Source organism: Amblyomma mixtum, chromosome 9 (genome assembly GCF_055824585.1).
Source record: "Amblyomma mixtum isolate Tamu chromosome 9, ASM5582458v1, whole genome shotgun sequence".
Lineage (NCBI taxonomy): Eukaryota > Metazoa > Arthropoda > Arachnida > Ixodida > Ixodidae > Amblyomma > Amblyomma mixtum.
Window position 1 is genome coordinate 118,537,341 of NC_143020.1, and position 19,439 is coordinate 118,556,779.

Below are 19,439 nucleotides of genomic sequence, written 5' to 3' on the forward strand. Positions count from 1 at the left end.
CTTCGGTGAGCGTCATACGAGGAAGCCGAGCGCGCGCAAATGCACACTCGGTAAACACGCGCGAGGCGAAGGTCGACCGACGGAGTCGCGCTCGGCGGCGGCTCCGCAGACCACGTGCGCCTCTCCAGTGACGTGACGCGGCGAACTCGCACACGCGCAGATGTGGCTAAAATTGATCACGGCGCACGCCAGACCCGGTGTTGACTAGCCTAGTGAAGCTTTTCGCTTCAATAGGCGCACAAAACAAATCATCCCCCGTTCTGTACCACGTTCTGCTTCCTGTGTTTGGCAGCCATATTCCAGCTTACGATGAGTAGAGACGCACTGGAAGTAGTGATGAAGCCTTTTTACCTGCCTAAAGTAATGCCGCTGTGAAGAAAAGGCGGGGAGATAAGATTCTTGAAAGCACGAAACAAACTGTACAAGGGGCGAGGACTGAGCCTCAGACTGGCGGCAATGGTATCGGCAAAAGGACTTGCTTTTGTCAGGCAAGTGTGGCCATCATTGGCAAGGTTTCAAAAGGGATTTTTCACGGCCAGCAGTACCCACCGATGAGACGGCTGAGTAGAGGCTAGCGGATTGATCTTTACTAAAACGGTCAACAGAGTTTCTATAGACTTCTTATAGACTGTTGCATTCCTATGAATATTTTTCTTTGTCTATTCATAGTCTATAGACAAAAGCCTAATAAAGTATATGGCCGTAAAGCCATTGTATACAGACGTTCTATTCCATATAGACTATATAAAAATTGTCTATAGAAAGTCCACAGACTTTATTACCATAAGTCTGTGCAGAGTGTATAGACTGTATAAAGAACTTTTTTTTTAAGGGGCGGCTCCTCTACTGCCCTTCAGTTTATCTTGGGTCACTAGAGTAGTGACAGACAACCGAAACTATGAAAACAAATGCGCATAAAGAATAGCAATGGGCTCGGCGGCATTACTTCGGCACTTTTAAGGTAGAAACATTAATTTAGCAAATATCCCTCTGAAAGAAAGTACGTAACTGAAGCATTCTTGCCCTTCTAGCCTACCGACGAGAGGATGGCGGGTTAGCTTAAAGCCAAGGATCCCATTTAGCACTGTGCATCGAGGTAATGGATAGAAAACGTTAGCGGCAATAATGTGAAACAAAGAACCGCGTGGAATAAAAAGGTCGGGAGAGTTAGTGGCTTTCTAACAGAAAGGCACGCGAAGAAATGGGCCTGGACAGGGCGTGCATTGTGGCAAGCAGAGAGCCGATTGCCATTTAGGGTAACAGAGTGAGTTCTTAGAGAAAGGGAGCGTAAGGGGTGGTGGAAGCGGGTCAGGTAGGCGGCTGAGATTAGGAGGTTTACGGGATAAAATGGCCACTGCTTGCACGAATGAGGGTCAGTTGGACGGATATGGCAAGGGTCTTTCTCCCGAGGTGGACTACAGCCAGGTGATGGTACTGATTGCCGCGTTTCACTTTGAGATTGAAGTTTTGTCGAAGAAAAATGTACATGACTTCGTAACGAAGCTGTCGTTAGAATAATGCGGCCATACGACCTTGGTAACTTGGCCCAAGTGCGATGCTCAGCGCCACCACCGTCTGTTTAATGAACGGGCCGACAGCGGTATTACTAGCAGAGGTTTTTAAAGCAATAGTGCGTCGCAGAAAATTCCCGGAAGAACGGTTCCAAGCGCATGATAGCAGTGCGCCCTAAAACCGCCAACGCCTCGCCGTTTGTGATGCGGAAACATTATATGCACCATTAGCACAAAAGCCGCTGCCGCCCTCCATAACACGAAATTCGGATTATGTCAGAACGCCTGTGTATGATGTCACAATATGTAAGTGAACATGTATAGTCATGAATGATGAAACATAGCGTACGATGACCTATGAAAGTCATGATTCGTAGTCACTCCGCAGCGTATCATAACTCAACACTTTACAAGTGACGTAATGTAAAGTGCAGAGAGTTTGTACAAGGTATCCGTAGTCGACTTCATCATTCTGCAACGTAGAGTGACTGAGCAATTTAATACTTTCGCAGTTCTCACATGTAAGCAGTTATCACAAATTTTAGCTAGCCCACAGATGCCGGGGCTAGCAAAAATCTTTTCCTTCCTTTCATTAATATTTTTGAATAAACCAGTACTACTACTACTACTTCGTCTTGCCGGGTTTGCATTGGCGTAGTCTGCGCAAGCACGCGTCAGCCTTTCTTCCTTCTGTCATCTTGCAGCGCCCTAACGTTTTTATGGCGAGAGTCGCAACGCAATGCGCTACAGCTGCTCCCTGTTCACTTTTTCTTTTCTTTTTTTTTTCAGAAATACGACCACTTTATATCCCGGAGCATAATCAAGCGAGGCGGGTGGCAGCCCTCCTACGCAGAGCCATGCAAAAATGGAGTCAAAGATGGATGTTCATCGGACGCATCGTGGATGCCGAGAGCGCGTCGACGTGAAAACTCCACTATTTTGCGCACGGCCGGGCGGCGCTTAGTGTGTGCCGATGGCGCAGTCCCCGTCCAGGCACATGTTTTCTGCGGTAGCGTTTCTCGCAGATTTCTAGAGTGCCGCAAAGCTGCCGCCGAAAAAAAAAAGACCGGCTTCTACACCGGTGCTGACCCCGACAGCTGTACCGGTATTGTACGTGTGCGATTTAACTGCACTTTTGCGGATAACGAAAAAAATTGCGGGGGCCACTTCAGCTGCGACTTTAAGGGTATAACGCGATAGCGTAATAGGTTAATTCCAATAAGTGCACAATGTCATTCTCTACTTTACATTCACAGGTCAATGGTAATCCTCGTACCCCTTCTGACGCAGTGGGGCAGCAATTAAGCGATGCACCACAAGACTGCGTTGGCGGCTGCTCTCAGAGGTGGGCCTTGTGCGGCCCTGGTGTATGTTCAAGAGAGGCAAATCAATAATTTAATTGCCACCTGCTACGGTTGGCGGTTCGCTCACTATCCCGTGGGAAGGTTTCTATGACACCGCAAGACGACTTGACGAAGGTAGGCCGCCTGCCTCCTAGAGTTTCTCTCAGGGGCAGCACCTGCCGCAGTCATGCTAGTAATTTTTTGCTCACAACGCCGTCAATGCCGACGCCGGATTTTCTGAGTAACGGGTTCTTTATCGCGTTAAAACTCAGGTGATGGCTGCTAAGTTCAACGTGAATTTCAGCGGCATATGTTCGATGCCACGCATTGTTCAATGTTTGTGTTTATTAAAGGTGGTGTCACGTGATTTCTCATTGCATAGAGCTTACATGTGCTAGTCAAGTTATGCAGTTACAATTTTATGTCTTCGCAGACTTTCGTATCACAAGTGACTTTGTGCATGTACAGACATTACGCGTAAATAATGCACCAAGAAACAGTAATGCCTTCGCGTTCCCACACGTAAGCAATCTTAAGTGTCAGCAGAATTTGGTTTTAGAATACCATGCCCAATATTTCCGCTTCTGTCCTGTTCACGTGATTATAGGGATGGCGCGAAGGGCAGGCGATTCAATGTGAGGACCGAGAATGTGTGTCACCACCTGACTGTCACGCTCACTGGGGTAAGAAGAAACGCCGACCTGAGCTTGTGGAGCATCTGTCTGTAAACGAGTGTCGGATCAAAAGGATAAGCGTGCTGTGCTTTTTGCTTCAGGATGCACTGATAACCAGCAAGGGCTACTACCCCTTCGAGAGACATAGCGTGACGACAAGCGACGGCTACATCATCGAGATACACCGAATACCGCATGGCAGAGAGCCTTGCACGAAGGGGCCCTGTCGCATGCATCCCGTCTTGCTTATGTCTGGCCTGCTCGGCGGCTCCTCGAACTGGGTGCTGGACTTCCCTAAGCAGTCCCTAGGTGGGCGGCGTAAGGAGGATGAAGTGCTGCTCTTGCGCTTCTCTTGCAGATGCGGTCACATTTAGCGTGAACATAACAGCCTTGACACGCTACCTAACGCGAAATCTGCAAAATGAAAACAAAAGTAAGAAGTTGACAATGCCAGTGTTTAGGACATTTATCTCGGAAGCGTGTGCAGGCTATTTTCGTCAAATGTTAACGGCAGTTCCCTAAGGTTGAGAAGATTTGTAATAATGGAGTAATTACTTAGTAGCCTCCACCCAAACGCAGCCTTGCGGATACAAAGGAAAGCTATATAGCTTCCACAGAAACTTCGTAGTTAAAGAAAAGTTCGTCCTGGTCCGGGGTTCGAACCTGGGATCATCACTTCATCGGAGCAGTCGCTCTACCAACTGAACTAACCGGGACGGCAAGCTTGTGGTAAGGCAAGAGCGAATTTATCGATAACTCGAAGCAGGAACAATGTTGATGAAATGTTTAGAGGCCCTAGGTGGAGCAGATTTGGAATAAGGGAGCAATTACTCATTGGCATCCTCCCGAGCGCAGTCTTGCGGCTACAAAGGAGAGCTAAGGAACGCGCTTGGGTGGATGGCAATGAGTTATTACTCACTTATTGTAGGCTATTTTGTACAAAGCACGCGATCTGTGGACGGGGGATATGCTGGTAACTAAGCTGCAGAAATGCTGGAACAACAGGAAAGCAACAGTATCGCTGCGCTGTCTTAGAAACAACATTGACACAAGCACTTCGCCAAATAATTTTAGCTTCGGCCTACTTTCTTGATTTTCTCAGCAGCTTATTCTGAAAGCGCTGCACACACGATTGGCGCGCACTGTGGGCAAACCATTCATATTCTCCTGACCTAAAAAAAAATGGCTGTGGCTTAGCTTGGTTGAGCCCGGTAATTGCGAAAGCAATATCCGTAGCTACGCCATGGTTCAGCTGGTAGTGTAGCTGGGGGTGGTGCTTGTGGTTAGACTTGTGGTGATGCATCGGTTATACAATCCAATCAAATCAAATCCAATCAAATCCTAGCTCTGACGTCACACCGCTAGGCGCGCCGCACGCGTCGGGCGCAGGAGTTAGGCAGCAGCTACCAAGCGCGGCCTCGCCTCGCGACGGCACAAGTTGGGCCCCTGGTTTTTGCGGCAGATAGTATGACGTCATAGCAGAGGTCAAGCTAAAGGTCAATGGTAGCTACCGCGGCCTCGCCACGCGAGGAGCTGAAAGTTAAAGTAGTATTGCTTTCGCAATAAAAGAGGCTGTGTCTCAACTCAGCTGAACCAGGATATACAGGGAAAAAACTGTCAGCAAGCACTGCAATAATATTAGCGAGAGCAAATCACGTGATGCATCACGTGCCATAAGTGCAAGAGCAAGCGTCCAGAGCGGCGGTAGATGCAGCGGCGGGCGTAACTGCCAAGCGCAAGAGCGAATTACGTTACACATCATATTCCACAACCGGCAAGTAGGAGCGACCGAGCAGTAGCCAGCAAAGCGCGCAGATGCGGCGTCGGAGAGTCACATGGCACGACGTCATAGCCACATGCGGCGCGCCTCCCATTAGAGGTCAAATCTAATAGGTAGTTGACCTTCAGGCTATCATCGGAGGAGTTGAGCTTTTCAGTCTAAAATAGAATATTAGAAGGGGAGATTCCGGTTCCGCTTTCGGCAGTGGCAAGCTTGTGACGATGGAGCGGATTCGCATGCAGGAGTGAGAAAGGATTTGTGGGCAGGCCGCAGTGTATTGTCAAAGGCTGAAAATCCGCTAGAGAAATGTTGTAGAATAGTGCATTGAACGCCACAGGTTTCGTCTTGGCCGATCACCAGTGCGATGTCTGGATGGGAAACGTACGTGGAAATACGCACGGCAGACGGCATCAGAGCCTCACGGTGCGATCACCGGCCTTCTGGAACTTCTCGTGAGTGAATGCGCTCTTCGATTACTCCCGTTGCAGCCTCAGCTGAGCGTAGTAGCCTGGTCTCGCCAGGAGGTGCAATAAAAAAAATTGGCTGAGGCTCCACTCGGCTGAACCTAGCAGATGAGCGAAAGCAAAGCCGGAAAAATTTTAGCGAACAAATGTGATGACGTAGCAGTGACGTCACATCAGATATCACATCAGGTAATGCGAATCTCAGCGCTAAAGATCAAGGTCAAAGATCAAAGGTCGAGGTCAAAGGTCTCATGACCGCTGGTGAGTGGTCACGCAAGTTGGTCATTAGATGTACCCCCATACCACACTTTGTGTATCATGGCTATAGCAGAAAACTGAGTCCTAGTTTGACCTCGCTGGTAATCTGGTAATCTCATTATTCCCAGCACTTTCAGCAACATACCTTTGAAAAGCGGTAGCAAATAAAAATAGAATTACACGAGATGTTTTTTTTATTTACATATACATGAAAGACGCCAGAAGTCATTCACACAGGTTGAGTGCTGCTCTAGAATTATTATTCCCAGGTTAAAAAAGTACTGCTGCAACGAATAATCTAATAAGAAAAGCAATACGAAACAGAATTTCTTGGTAGCTAGGTAAAATTGTTCCCCTTAAGTACTTTTGCAAGTCGCGATGTTGCGAGGCCTACTTGTAAGCGGCCATTCTAAGTGGCCTATCTCTAGGGCACTTACCTTGTCTTCTGGACTCGGTCATGGTTTCCAGTTTGATAAATGTATCTGGATGTTAGTTTTTTCACAGGACGAAAAAAAGAGAAATCAGAAAAATTTGGTTTAAGCGCCAGCTGAAGTAGCTTGTGGCAACTTATTCACGCGATAGCTTTTGCGATTACTATGAGTATCTTCGGAGCAGTGGTTTCGTGTAACTGGATTGCGCTCAAAATCTACCTCATCATGTACAGTCTTCGCCAAATATATATGTCCCAAGGGGTTTGCTCCCAAGCCGTTTAGCGTTGCGCTTAAGCACATTTCACAGTCCTATGTGTGGGAGGATTGAAGGCTCAAGTTCCTCCCACTTTCTTGAGTTTAAGGTCCCTGAGAATGAAAGTGGAGCCGCGCTGCAGGGCTCAGAAGCAGACCCCTTGGGCTGTGTACTTTCGACAAAGACACGCCAAACCTTATCCACAGAGAGAGGGTCTGTGCTAAATACGTGATCGCTACCAACCAGCTGTAAATTAAGAAGAAAAAAAAAGGCTCGCATGTAGGTTGCTTGCATTGCCGAAGTTAGGCCCTGAAAACCTTAAGTCTTACATTGTCTGCGGCGTGGCAGTAAGAGAAGAGTAATCCTTATCTCGCACGAAACTCGTACAACCTAGTACAGCAGTCGAAACACTAAAAAGGAGCACACTTTAGGCGTTTTTTAACCTCAACCGCAAGTGTGGAAACTTTTGGACTATAATGTAAAAAAGATTTCTATTTCCGCGTTCAGCTCCAAGGGCTGCTACGAGATAATCCTCGTAAATTTTGGCGCTCTGTTCTACCCTCAATCACTTCCTCCACCTCATTTGTTATTAATGAAGAAATTGTGACTGACCCTGTTCAAATATCTGATGCATTTAATGCCTACTTTCATTCCGTCTTTGCACGTGATAATAACATGATTCCATCTTTCAGTCTTCCTAATCATGATCATTCTATCTCAGATATCATGGTTAGCGCTCCGGGGATTTTAAATCTTATCTTGTGCCTTGACGCAAACAAATGCGCTGGACCAGTCTGTATCCCAAACACCTTCCTAGCACGTTATTTCCTCTGGTCATCTCGATATCTCTCAATTATATTTCAAAAATCTCTTTCTACTGGCATTGTGCCTTCCTCATGGAAACTCGCCAATGTACTCCCTCTCTATAAATCCGGCAACAAACAAGTGCTTTCTGACTATAGGCCGATCTCTTTAACTGCACATTCATGTAAGATCCTAGAGCACATTATTTATAAACACATTATGGAATTTCTTGAAGCAAATCTTCTGTCCAGAGCTCAACAAGGGTTTCGTAAGGGGTTTAGTACAGTGACTCAGTTAACCGAATTTGCACATTACATTCTTCTCAGCATAGACGCCGGCAACCAAATCGATGCCATATTCATCGATTTCTCAAAAGCTTTCGACACGGTCCTTCACTCTAAATTGTTATGCAAACTAAAAGTAATTCTCAATAATTCTCAACTCGCTGACTGTATTGCTGATTTCCTCTCACACCGCTCCCAGTCTGTTCGCTTCAATTCCATCGATTCTTCCTTAGCCGATGTAACCTCAGGTGTTCCCCAAGGCTCTGTCCTTGGCCCTTTGCTATTTTTGCTCTACATTAATTATTTACCTGACAGTATAACCTCAAAGATCCGTCTATACGCCGATGATTGCGTACTGTACCACACTCTCAACTCTGTTAATGATCACCTCCTTCTGAATGAGTCTTTTGGTATGTTCGGTGACTGGTGCAATACGTGGCAGATGAACATCAATTTCAGCAAAACAGTTATGTCTTTCACCAACCGCCTATCACCTTCTAATTACGACTATGCATCACTGCAAAGGGTACATGAATATAAATATCTTGGCGTCGTTTTTGCTCACAATATGCAATGGTCAAAACACATCGATTACATCACAACTAAAGCTCTTAAAAAGGTCGGTTACTTGCGGCGCACAGTACGGGATGCTCCTAAAGAAGCCAAATTGCTCATGTACAAAACTAATTCGCCCTATTCCTGAACACGCTTCTAATGTCTGGAATCCACACAAGCAATGCGAAATAGATCAAATAGAATCTGTACAACGTAAAGCTGTAAGATTTATTTCTCGCCGCTACGACTTTCATTTTTCACCCTCATTTGCGATGTCTTCCCTAAACTTAAGCCCGCTCGCATCCCGCCGAAAAACTGAGTCCTTAAAACTTCTTCACTCCATAGTCCATTCTGCTAATTGCCTTTCAGAGGGTAAGCATATCTCGTTTTCAAAACCATCTGCAATCTGGAGCCATCACGATCTTAATATCCAACCTTTGTTTGCCCGCACTAACGTTTTCAAATCAGTTTTTTTCCGCGCATTGTGGAGAGTTGGCATTCTTTGGATGGTAACATTCGTGCATTATCAATCTCTGATTTTGCGTCGGCCATTGAGTCGTAGCATTGTATGTTGTTGTTCTCAGCGTTTATATTTGTAAGCTTGTAATGTACCCTTGTATGCGTGGAATTGTTCCACATTTTTTGTACCCACTCCTGCTATAGCCCCTAGAATGGGGCTGCAGTATTTTCAAATAAATAAATAAATAAATAAATAAATAAATAAATAAATAAATAAATAAATAAATAAATAAATAAATAAAATACCTGACGTTCAGCATCCCACTGGTCACCCCTTTTTATTTATTTATTTATTTATTTATTTATTTATTTATTTATTTATTTTAATAAATAAATAAATAAATAAATAAATAAAAAGGGGTGACCAGTGGGATGCTGAACGTCAGGTATTTTTTCCCAGCAGAAGCCGTTTTTTGTGAAGACATCGGGAGAATATAGTTCTAATACAGATAAGTTTAACTCCAAACTGCAATAAGAACTACAGTGAAAACTGGCCGTCAGCCCTGAACACGATATTGCCACCACAGGTCCAATTTTGATGAAATACACTGAATACATCAAGATGAAGCGTAGGCTTCAACAATTGCCAGTGGCGTCGCTTGAAATAAGACCAAGTGATGAAATACTGAAACTAGGAAGTGTGTAGAAGCGCCAAGACGTAGGTACTCAATATGATAGAAAAAAAAGTCAGGACGGGCAATGCAATTCATGCGGCAGCGTATCCGTTAGCATTAGTGTTCCCCGTGATGCTGGCGGGTGGCGTGATCCAGTCTATAAATCACCGTGTGACATGCCACACTCCCTCTCCACTCACCCCATCCCTCCACTCTGGCAACGGCGGTTCCTTCTCGCCACTCGTCGCCTCCCATGGATTCGCCTTCTTTGTTTCCCTGTCCGTCTTGCCCTTTCCCTTCTCCCTACTTTGCCTTCTCTCCCTCGAGGCTTCAGACGCCGCCAACACAGCACACTTTTTGCGCTAATGAAGGTTATAAAGCAAACGCATTAATCAACGCGCAGAAACGGAACGGATGCAACAGCAGACAAACATACGATCAACCAGTCACAACTCGCCAAGCTAGCCACTGTTGGTGGGGGTGGTTTTGTTTGCAGGTGAAAGTGTTGGCGGGCCTGGCTCCTTTCAACAAGCTGGCACGCATGGACGTCGCGGCACTGGGCGCTCTTTCGTCTCCTGCTAAAAGTTCATGGTCAGTGAGCGATCACTTGGAGTTCTGCGTAGCCCTTTCAGACTGGCGTTACGTTCTCCTATCGAGAAAAGCCTGATAATTTGCGCGCACATATTCCCAATCACCAACATCCAAAAATAACATGAATGGCTCAAAAACTTTAAGAATGCACGCTTGGCAAATACTTTCAGACTAACGGAAGTGCAGTCCTAATCTTCAAAAGCACATTTTTGCTCAATCAGTATTGTCTTCATCATCCGAAGCTATTTCCGCGACGAACACTTAAGCGACGTTTGACACTTTTAGCATACCGTATACCGCGTTGCCGTTACCGGAGTACCGGAAGCCCGCCCACAACCAGTGCGCACGCGCTGATTGGTCTCAATGCGGCAGGTGTACGCGCAGCTGCCGAGTACCTGGCGCCATCTGACGCCCTCAAGGCAACCTGGGCATGCGCACTGATGGCACGCGGGCTCCGAGTACTCCGGTAAGGCGACAGTAACACGGCCTACGGTATACTAAAGGTGTCTAGTGTCCATTAGTAAAAGGTTCCACACCTTTGGAGAAGAAAAGATACAGCACCAGGTAGCTCTTTCTGCACCACTGCCCTCCGCGACGTCCAATTCATTTCGTTCTCTAAAAACGACCCTTTTTTTATGTCCACGTATACTTGAGTTTTTACCGTAGTAACAACAACAACGACCACGACAACGACAACAACAATAATAATAATCAGCCTGACTACGCACAATTCAGGGTAGAAGCCGCTCCCTTGTCTCTCCAACTGGCTCTGTACTTTGCCAGCTGCGGCCACCGTATCCATGCAAACTTCTTAATCTCATCCGTCCACCTAACTTTTTTGCCGCTTCCTACTATGCTTGTCTTCTCTTGGAATCGACTCCGTTATCCTTAACCCCATCGCAATAACTTGGGACTGTTGCACGCAAATTTTTCCCGCCAAGCAAAAGACATTCGAATACTTTCTCACGAAGATCTCTTTCCCGCATATTATCCGAGACGATGGGCATATTTGTCAGTGCACCCTGATATTTAAAAGCACTACCTGGAAGGATCTGCAGTCGCCACCTTAGGTCGTCCGCTGAGCTCTACCGTCTCCTTGCAGAGCGCCTCTTACGACCGGCTGCTGTTCGGGCTGCTGTCGCGAGGATCCTTTCCGGCGCCGCTGCTGAGGACCTTCTGCGCTTTTCCCACCAGGTCTCCTTGTAGCAGGGCCGGAGACAGAATGATGAATTTAGGATCCAAGTACCTCAATGAGGTGAGGTAGGGATTCCAGGACTCTTTGGGCATTGTATCCCTCTTTAACATGGGAGTACTTATTCACTGACATCCACCAAGCGCAGCCATACGGTTACAAAAGAAAGCTGGACAACTTGCTCAGAAACTTCGTAGTTGAAGAAAAATTCGCCCTGATTAGGGATTCGAACCCGGGACAACCGCTTCACCGGAGTGGTCGCACTACCGACTGAGCTAACCGGGACGCCGAGAGCGAATTTATCAATAACTCAAAGTGAGAACAGTGTTGGTCAAATATTCAGGGGAATCCCCCAAGGTGGAGTAGAATTTTAATAAGGGAGTAATTACTCACTGACATCCACTCAAGAGAAGCCATACGGCTACAAAAGAAAGCTGTACAGCTTTCTCAGAAACTTCGGAGCTAAAGAAAAATTCTTCCTGGTTCGGGGTCCTGTTCCGGGCTTTCCTTTGTAGTCGTATGGCTGCACTTGGGTGGATGTCAATGAGTAATTGATCCCTTATTGAAATTCTGCTCCGTCTTGGGGGATTCCTCTAAATCCCTCGTTCAGGGAAGTTTGACCTCTTTGGTTATGACACACTAACTCAACGTTAATGAAGCAATAAGTTTCCTGAGATAAAGCTAATCTTCCTCAAAGAGCGGTATTACCTTCATTTAGTTTAAACTTAATTTTGTTTTCGCGCAGTGTGAACTTTGTCAACCTGATAACCGCGGTGACAGAGGTCTCTCACAGAAGTTTGGACATTCTTAAGGTCACTGCTCAAATGCTCACACTAAGTTGCTTTTTCTCTGCGTACAAGCATGAACAAAATCACCTTAATTACCAGACGGACTTCGTATGTATGGGAACTTTGCGATTAATGCCACGAAATTCAGCGCTATTTATTTCACTGTCCTCAAGCAGCCCAGGTATTTGGCACAATAATGGAAGCGTATTGGAAAAGGGCGGTCGTACAAAAGATCAGAGGGAAACCATGCATTGCAATATTGGACCAATTACCTCTGCTCCTTGGGACGACTGAAGGCTGCACCGGGAGAGTGTAATGCTGCCTTCGAATACTCAGAATTGTGCCAGGAGAAGTTTGCAATTTATCAGGAATTCTGATGTATTCGAGTTCATTGTCTGATGACAGCTATTGCGTTGTCCAAACCGGTCGCTGCTTAAATGGTAAGCTCAGGCAATGCTTCCTCTATTATGAATGCCATCCGCGATGCGGCATGCTCCGGGGGGTTCCAGCATTACGTCATTCAGGCTGCGGCGCCGCATGGCGCTAACTGTGAGTCCTTGTTTCACCATGAATCGCTCTATCTCCTCCTACTGTAGCCTCCGTTACGCGGCGCAATCTGGCGTAATGAAAACAATGGTTTGGTTTATGGTTTATGGGGTATAACGTCCCAAAACGACTCAGGCTATGAGACGCCGTAGTGAAGGGCTCCGGAAATTTCGACCACCTCGTGTTCTTTAACGAGCACTGACATCGCACAGTACCCGGGCCTCTAGCATTTCGCCTCCATCGAAATTCGACCACCGCGGCCGGGATCGAACCCACGTCTTTCGGGTCAGCAGCCGAGCACTATAACCACTGAGACACCGCAGTGGCCCTAATGAAAGCAATGCTATATATAGTTAGATATATGTCAATTGTGCGAAAAGTATAGTACGAAGATACCTCCTGATTTTCGTCAGGTTTTGGACGAAAAAATAATGATAACCACATCGCGCCATAACACTTAAACTGCTCCATATTTATACCTAAACTGCCACGCCGTCACTTTACGTTAAGAGATAAGATATATGCTTTTTCAAGGCGCTTATATACTTTTCGTTCCAAGCACATTCACTGAGGCAACAAAGTCCTCGAAAATTCTATTTCGCACGGCTGTCCATGGGTGTTCAGTTCGCCAGGCAATCTCAGCTACTCACGCTTGCACGAAGCACTAGGGAAGTCTCGCAAGCCACTGAGAATTGCATGGGGAACAGGGAAGCGAGGCTGTTTGCGTCAGAATGAAGCCGACTGGATGGGAGAGCTTTTGTTCCTTTCATGTCTCGGTTTCAGGGGTTGCCTAACTTCAGCTTCTATAAAACTCCAGAATATGTTATTGGCCTAGATGGGCTAAAATGGCAAAGTAATAATTGCGACAACAGAGATTCGCACGGCGAAAAACACACACTCCTGCAAAACTGTCTCCTCATTAAGGTCGGCATTATTGCTATATTCATTTTACATTTAATGGTATATTAAAGTACGTTAGATGTACAACTATCACGTACAGATGTTTGAAATTGATCAAAGCCATTTGTGGCGAAACGCAGTTGTGGTAACCCTTGTTCCTCTCCATGCCTATTATTTTTCTGAAGCGGACCCAAGTGAAAGCGGACGCTAATAGAAGCCTACCTATGTGGGCTCATGAATGGAAGCTCTCCAAATGTACCCCTTTGCCAAAAGTAACCCAGAAACAGGTTTTTGCTTCTCAACCGCATTACGGAGCCTTTACGGCACCCCTATAGACCTAAAGGTGTTCCATAACATAAGAGTAGCGCAAAACCAGGACGACGGACAAAAGGGGAGAGAACACACACCCACAACACAGGCGCTAACTTCCTACTGACGAAGAAAGCTAAAACCAACCAAGTGAACGGAACCTGAGCAAAAGTAGCGCATGCGCTGACCTAAAAGAAAAAATAAATCGAAAAAAGATGCGATAAAAAAATGGAAGATCACGAATGTTTTGAACCCAAGAAGGCCAGCTCTCATTTAGACAAGGAAATGGACGGTGTACTAACGCAGTTATCTTGTAACACAGGTATCTTGTATCTTGTAACTTGGTTGGTTTTGGCTTTCTTCGTCAGTCGGAAGTTAGCGCCTGTGTTGTGGGTGTGTGTTCTCTCCCCTTTTGTCCGTCGTCCTGGTTTTGCGCTACTCTTATGTTATGGATCAATACCGACTTGCCCGAATTTCCACCCTGGTGAACCTAAAGGTGTCAAAATGTGAGGACAAGGGTTCAGCTTAGTTTACAAAGAATTAGAGCTTAAGGGCTGACATAAGTGTTTCGCTACGCGGCTAAGAAACAAACTACCCATGCCCGGTTACTTTTGACAAAGACTGCAGATGAATAGGCGCGTTGTGAATGTAATCCTAATGGGGTTCCTTTGGCCTCTTCACCGCCTCCCAGTCTAGGCTGCCTGTCTACTTCTGCCACATGCCAGCAGGAACTTCGATGAAAAACGTCATTCATTTTGCGCAGGTAAGTAGAAGCACACTCCCGTTCAGCCTAAAAGGGAACACGCAGCTGGCGTTCAACGGTCACACAATTTTCACATCTCGTAAACGTTGAAGGAGTACAAAAATAAGAGCGATTCGTCCGGGAGATAACGTATAGAAAGCACCAAATGCGTCATTTGCGATGATAAACGAGGAGTTATAATCAGTATCATGCGAGTGAGGCGCTGCCTACCTGTGCATTTTGTGCCACGTGCACTAGCGCATTCGCTTGCGCGCAACAGCCATTATGCGTTAATGCGCTGATTGGCGCTGACGCAGAATGCAGGAACTGGTGAGGTTTACGGTAATAAAACCGCCACGGCTGGCTCAATACGGGGATAACAATATTAATTACAGAAGCTTTCACCTGGTGAATCAACTTGAACTTGCCTCAGCTGGAGATGACAAATCGTGCACGACACGATCAAACGATGTTTCTAGTGCCATATTACAATCTATCGTGAGGTACTGTACGTAGGATTAATGTCAACGCATTATAAGAGCATTCAGCAAGTTTTGCGAGAGTAGGTACGTGTCCTGAACTGCTCTTTAAAAGCGACCAACACTTAAAGCAATCAACTACTGGCCACTGTACAAAAACAGAGCTTTTTATAGCACGCTGGCGACATTGTTGTCACGTGGTCATGATACGGTAGTTTGCCGATGACGCGTCAGAAGAACAAGAATGAAATGTCGTTTTTCACTTGACAGCTAGTCACACCCAAGAAGCCACAAATGTTTGACTACGGACCTGAAAAGAACATGGAGGTCTACGGCCAGGTAAGGGCGAACTCTGCTGTTTGTCTGACTGCGATCAGCCCATAGTTTTCTCGCTGTTCTTACTTTTTGGTTGGAACCTCCCTTATGGCCCCACGAGTGTTAACCCACTTTGAGGTTCAATGAGCAAGACATGGAGAACGCACCAAACAAGCAGCATTTTCGAACCAGCCATACTTCCAAACTTTCTTTTCTATGATGCGTCCGTAAACGCAGTGGTCTCTTTCTGTGCGAGGGCGCGTGACACTGGTGGCATATTATCTGTTCATTTTTTCACGACGCAGATAAGTTTGCTGAGAAACGGAAGCCCGAAGTGGCTGCAATGGGCTGAAATTAACAAAAAATAATAAAGGACTTGAGAGAAGCTCTGAGGCCTACATTCCTAGTAAAACGGGATAACAAAACCCACTTTTGCGCTGTCACGGCTGCCCTAATAGAATATCATTACCTTTAGCGCCGCAAGAATTACGCCAATTGCCAGCCGTCTGATCCAGTATAGTTACATTTTGCCAAATTGGCTCTGAAAGACTACTCTGTCGATGTCATGAGAGTCCTTCTAACTTGGGGGCTAATTTAAAATTGATGTTGGGCCAAAAGAACTTCTTAAGAGCAGAAACTAGGGCGAGTCGGTAACTGTGACTCATGGTATGTGGGGTAGCGCAAAACGGGACAAGGGACAGAGAAAGACGCACACAGCACAGGCGGTCTTTCTCTGTCCTTTGTTCCGTTTTGCGCTACCTCACATACCATGGTTCTTAAGAGCGCAAAAAAAGACACAAACATTCAACATTGCAATATTTCCTCTTTTTAGTGTTTTAGTCTCTAAATATTTACGCTGAACAACCCGCCTCGCTCATCGTATCCCTGATCTGGCGCCTTCAGGGAGACTTTAGAGGGCCGCCTCCGGAAACCTACCGACTTCCTACCGACTTCAGCCGTGGCGTGGAGAAGTGCGGGCGCTGATGTCATACAGAAAGTGCTTTCTGATTGCATGAAATAAAATAAATGAAAGCCGCTGCACAAACGTGATAATTAGCTCGCGTAAGTATAACTGTGTGTAGAGAGACAGAGAGAGAGAGAGAAAGAAAGATAGACGGAAAGGCAGGGAGGTTAACATACGACTCCCAGTATGCAGCGCTAGCCTACATCTGGGAATGGGGACGAAGGGAGATATAGAAAGAGGAGGGAGGAAAGGGAGATCACTTTTACACGTGTCCGTTGGTCATCATTAACAGGGTACACAGGGCACACACACTAAGTTCACAACCTTGCACTCAGTCCTGAGTGCGAGGTTGTGTAAGTTCATTTTCGTATGCAGGCGATAGTGCGCATGTTCAAAGCAACACCATTATTACCACTATCTGAAGCATCAAGTCAGTGACGTCCACCCGTGGACAAAGGCTTCTTCTATGGACCTTTAACGAATCCTTTCCGGAGGTAACTGCCGCCACCCTATGAGCACTTTCTATTCTCGTATTCCAATGTAAACCTCCGCTGCTAATGACAACAATTTGTTCATTTATTTATTTACTTATTTATCACATCAAGACACAACAAGCGTGCTTCCGCAAACAGAGGTAAACATCCGGCGAAAGGTACTCACGAACAACAAAACAGCAATTACAATGTTCTGTGCAGGCACACATAGCAGCGTTTAGAGCCCTTACGAGTGCAAGCCAGGAGCTTTTACAAGTGACTCACTAGTTGGGCATTCCACAATGCTGGCTGGCATTGTGCCGGTTCCATTCATGAATCGTCCTCAGAAAGAGGGACTATGTGTTAGCATGGCAGGAATTATCTTTTAATTCTTTTTATTATGATGCGACCGTCACGTTAGCCTCTACACTGGCTCTTAGAATCCACACCGTTCCCCCGAAAAAATCAACAACAAAAAAAAACATCCCGGTTATCTGCTTGTTGTACTAAGGCTTTTTTGACGGGCTAGTTGGTACATATTCATATTTGACAGGCTGTGCTACATGCTCCATGTCCATTTCTTGATGTCGACGTCACCAGTGAGGAAATAAGTTAGCGGTGGATATTGTTTTGCGTTAAATTCAATCACGCCTGTTGCAGCTGAAATCAAGAAACATTGTGTCCGGGATGAACCTCACCAGTCATCACTGTTAGCCTGGGCATTCGAGTCCTCGCAGTTATTTTTTTCGCAGCGCGTAAACGGGGCTGATAGACCATATCGTACTCTGTTTAATCGTATCTGCACCTGTATCTTGCACTGAATGTGTAAGGTACGTGCAGGTTGCCCTAATGTGCGTGGGAAGTGCAGAGGCAATATGTAGAACACCCACCGAACTCTGGAGGCTTTTACGCATCTCGCTGAAGATGTGGTTCATGGTTTCTTAAAATTCGTGTAAAACAGCTGTAAGCGTGAGCTTGTAGCATCTGCAGAGGCTGCCATGCCTTTTGCTCGAACGTTTGGAGCTTTGTTTAAAGCACGGTTCACTCTTCCCTTGGCAAGTATAACGTTTGTATGCGGAACATGCTGAGCAATGGCCTCTTTTGTGGACTGCAAAGGGGAGCGAGGCTTAAGGCTTGCGGTGGTCGAGTAGCCGCAGCTTCCATACAACAGGGCCGTTTGAAGGTCAAAGGGGGATTCTCAATCAATGAATGATCAAGCAGAGGCCTGATCTTGATGATGATGACAATCAACTCTAATAAAACTTCAAAATGGACGCCGACTGAAAGGAAAAACAACAAAGAAAGACGTTTCTCTGTTTTCTTAGACTCTGTTTTCTTCGTCTTTTTACGCAGATGGAGCCTGGCTTGTACAACATAGACAGCGTAAACACTGACGTACGAATCTTCTGGAGCCGCGGAGACCAATTCGTGCCGCCGGACAATGTTCGCGAGCTGTTGAATGATCTGGGACCGCGCGTCAAGATTAACCATTTCATCGACGACCCGGATTATACGCATCTGAATTTTAACCTAGGCATACACAACGGCGAAATGCTGTATCCTGGGCTCCTCCCTTTCCTCGACAAATATGTGAATGCTTCTTAACCAAACTGTTTTAGTTACATTCTACTAGCTTTGTTCAGAACTGCTCACAGCCAGCATGATCTTAGCTTGGAAACAGTGACACTCATAGTGTACAGCGATGTAAGGAATACATTAGGCCAAAATCCGAATTTCGAGCATGCTACAGTGCTATGGGAACAACAACGTGCTCTAAAAAGAAATTGTGATATACAGGTGTTTCCTAAAACGAACCCTGCACATTAGCACTAAGCTTTAAAAAAAAAACTGACTGGTAGCACTAAAGTAATGTCAAAGAAAATGCAACGGCAAAGGCAGCTCTTATGGAGGAGGCGGCTTTCAGCAATGTTTCTTTAAATAACTTGATGTATTCAGACGAAATATTTTGCGCATATTCGTAATAATTTTGTAATTACGGTCACAGAATTGCACTGTTATACCTCTAGAAACTTTTTCATAATACTTTCCCTGTGATCATTCAGAAAAGGCTGCAGAATAAAAGAATGTGGCAGAAGGCTGGTTCAATTCATTTCGTTCCTACTACGGTGTCTTAGCCAAGACATTTCTTATAATTATTTTTCATAAAGCACAAATTTTTGTTTGAATTTCGGCGATGCAGTGTTGGCTGATGTGTGTAGAGTGATAAGAAAATTTCGTACCGGAAACTGAAGCTTACAAATTGCAAAAAAAAAGAAAAATTTTGACCTGCACTATTGTTCTATAGAAGTACAACAAAACAAAGGAGGTCAAAACAGTGATGAAGAAATCTGCTTCCCAAGGTGTGTATCTAGGCAGAAAACCGTAACGAAGAAAAACACCCATTTCTTGGACGTTTCCCCGGACCTGCGCTGTAAAACTTTCCACCACAAGCCAATCTTGCTCCTATTATCGCACACACCGGCGAACAGACGTCTATGTTTTGGCTCAAATGTTAACCTACATGTAAGGGGCCGCTTGTAACCTTCGCTGATTCTGTAGTTCTTGCCGACAGTTGAATTTCTTTGTCAACGGTACGAAAGGAAAAAAAAACCGCCCTTCGTCACGTATAACAGCTGTCAAGCCGGTATAC

At 45.8% G+C, this 19,439-nt stretch overlaps 1 protein-coding gene across 1 annotated transcript; it reads left to right on the plus strand.

Annotated features, from left to right (window-relative positions):
- Positions 1–1,347: 1,347 nt before the first annotated feature.
- Positions 1,348–18,394, plus strand: LOC149330936 (lipase lipl-1-like). Its single transcript, XM_089559516.1, has 6 exons — positions 1,348–1,431; positions 9,987–10,085; positions 11,184–11,336; positions 14,508–14,579; positions 15,308–15,376; positions 18,143–18,394. The coding sequence occupies exons 1-6, from the start codon at positions 1,348–1,350 to the stop codon at positions 18,392–18,394; spliced, it is 729 nt and encodes a 242-aa protein (XP_089415642.1).
- Positions 18,395–19,439: the final 1,045 nt, after the last annotated feature.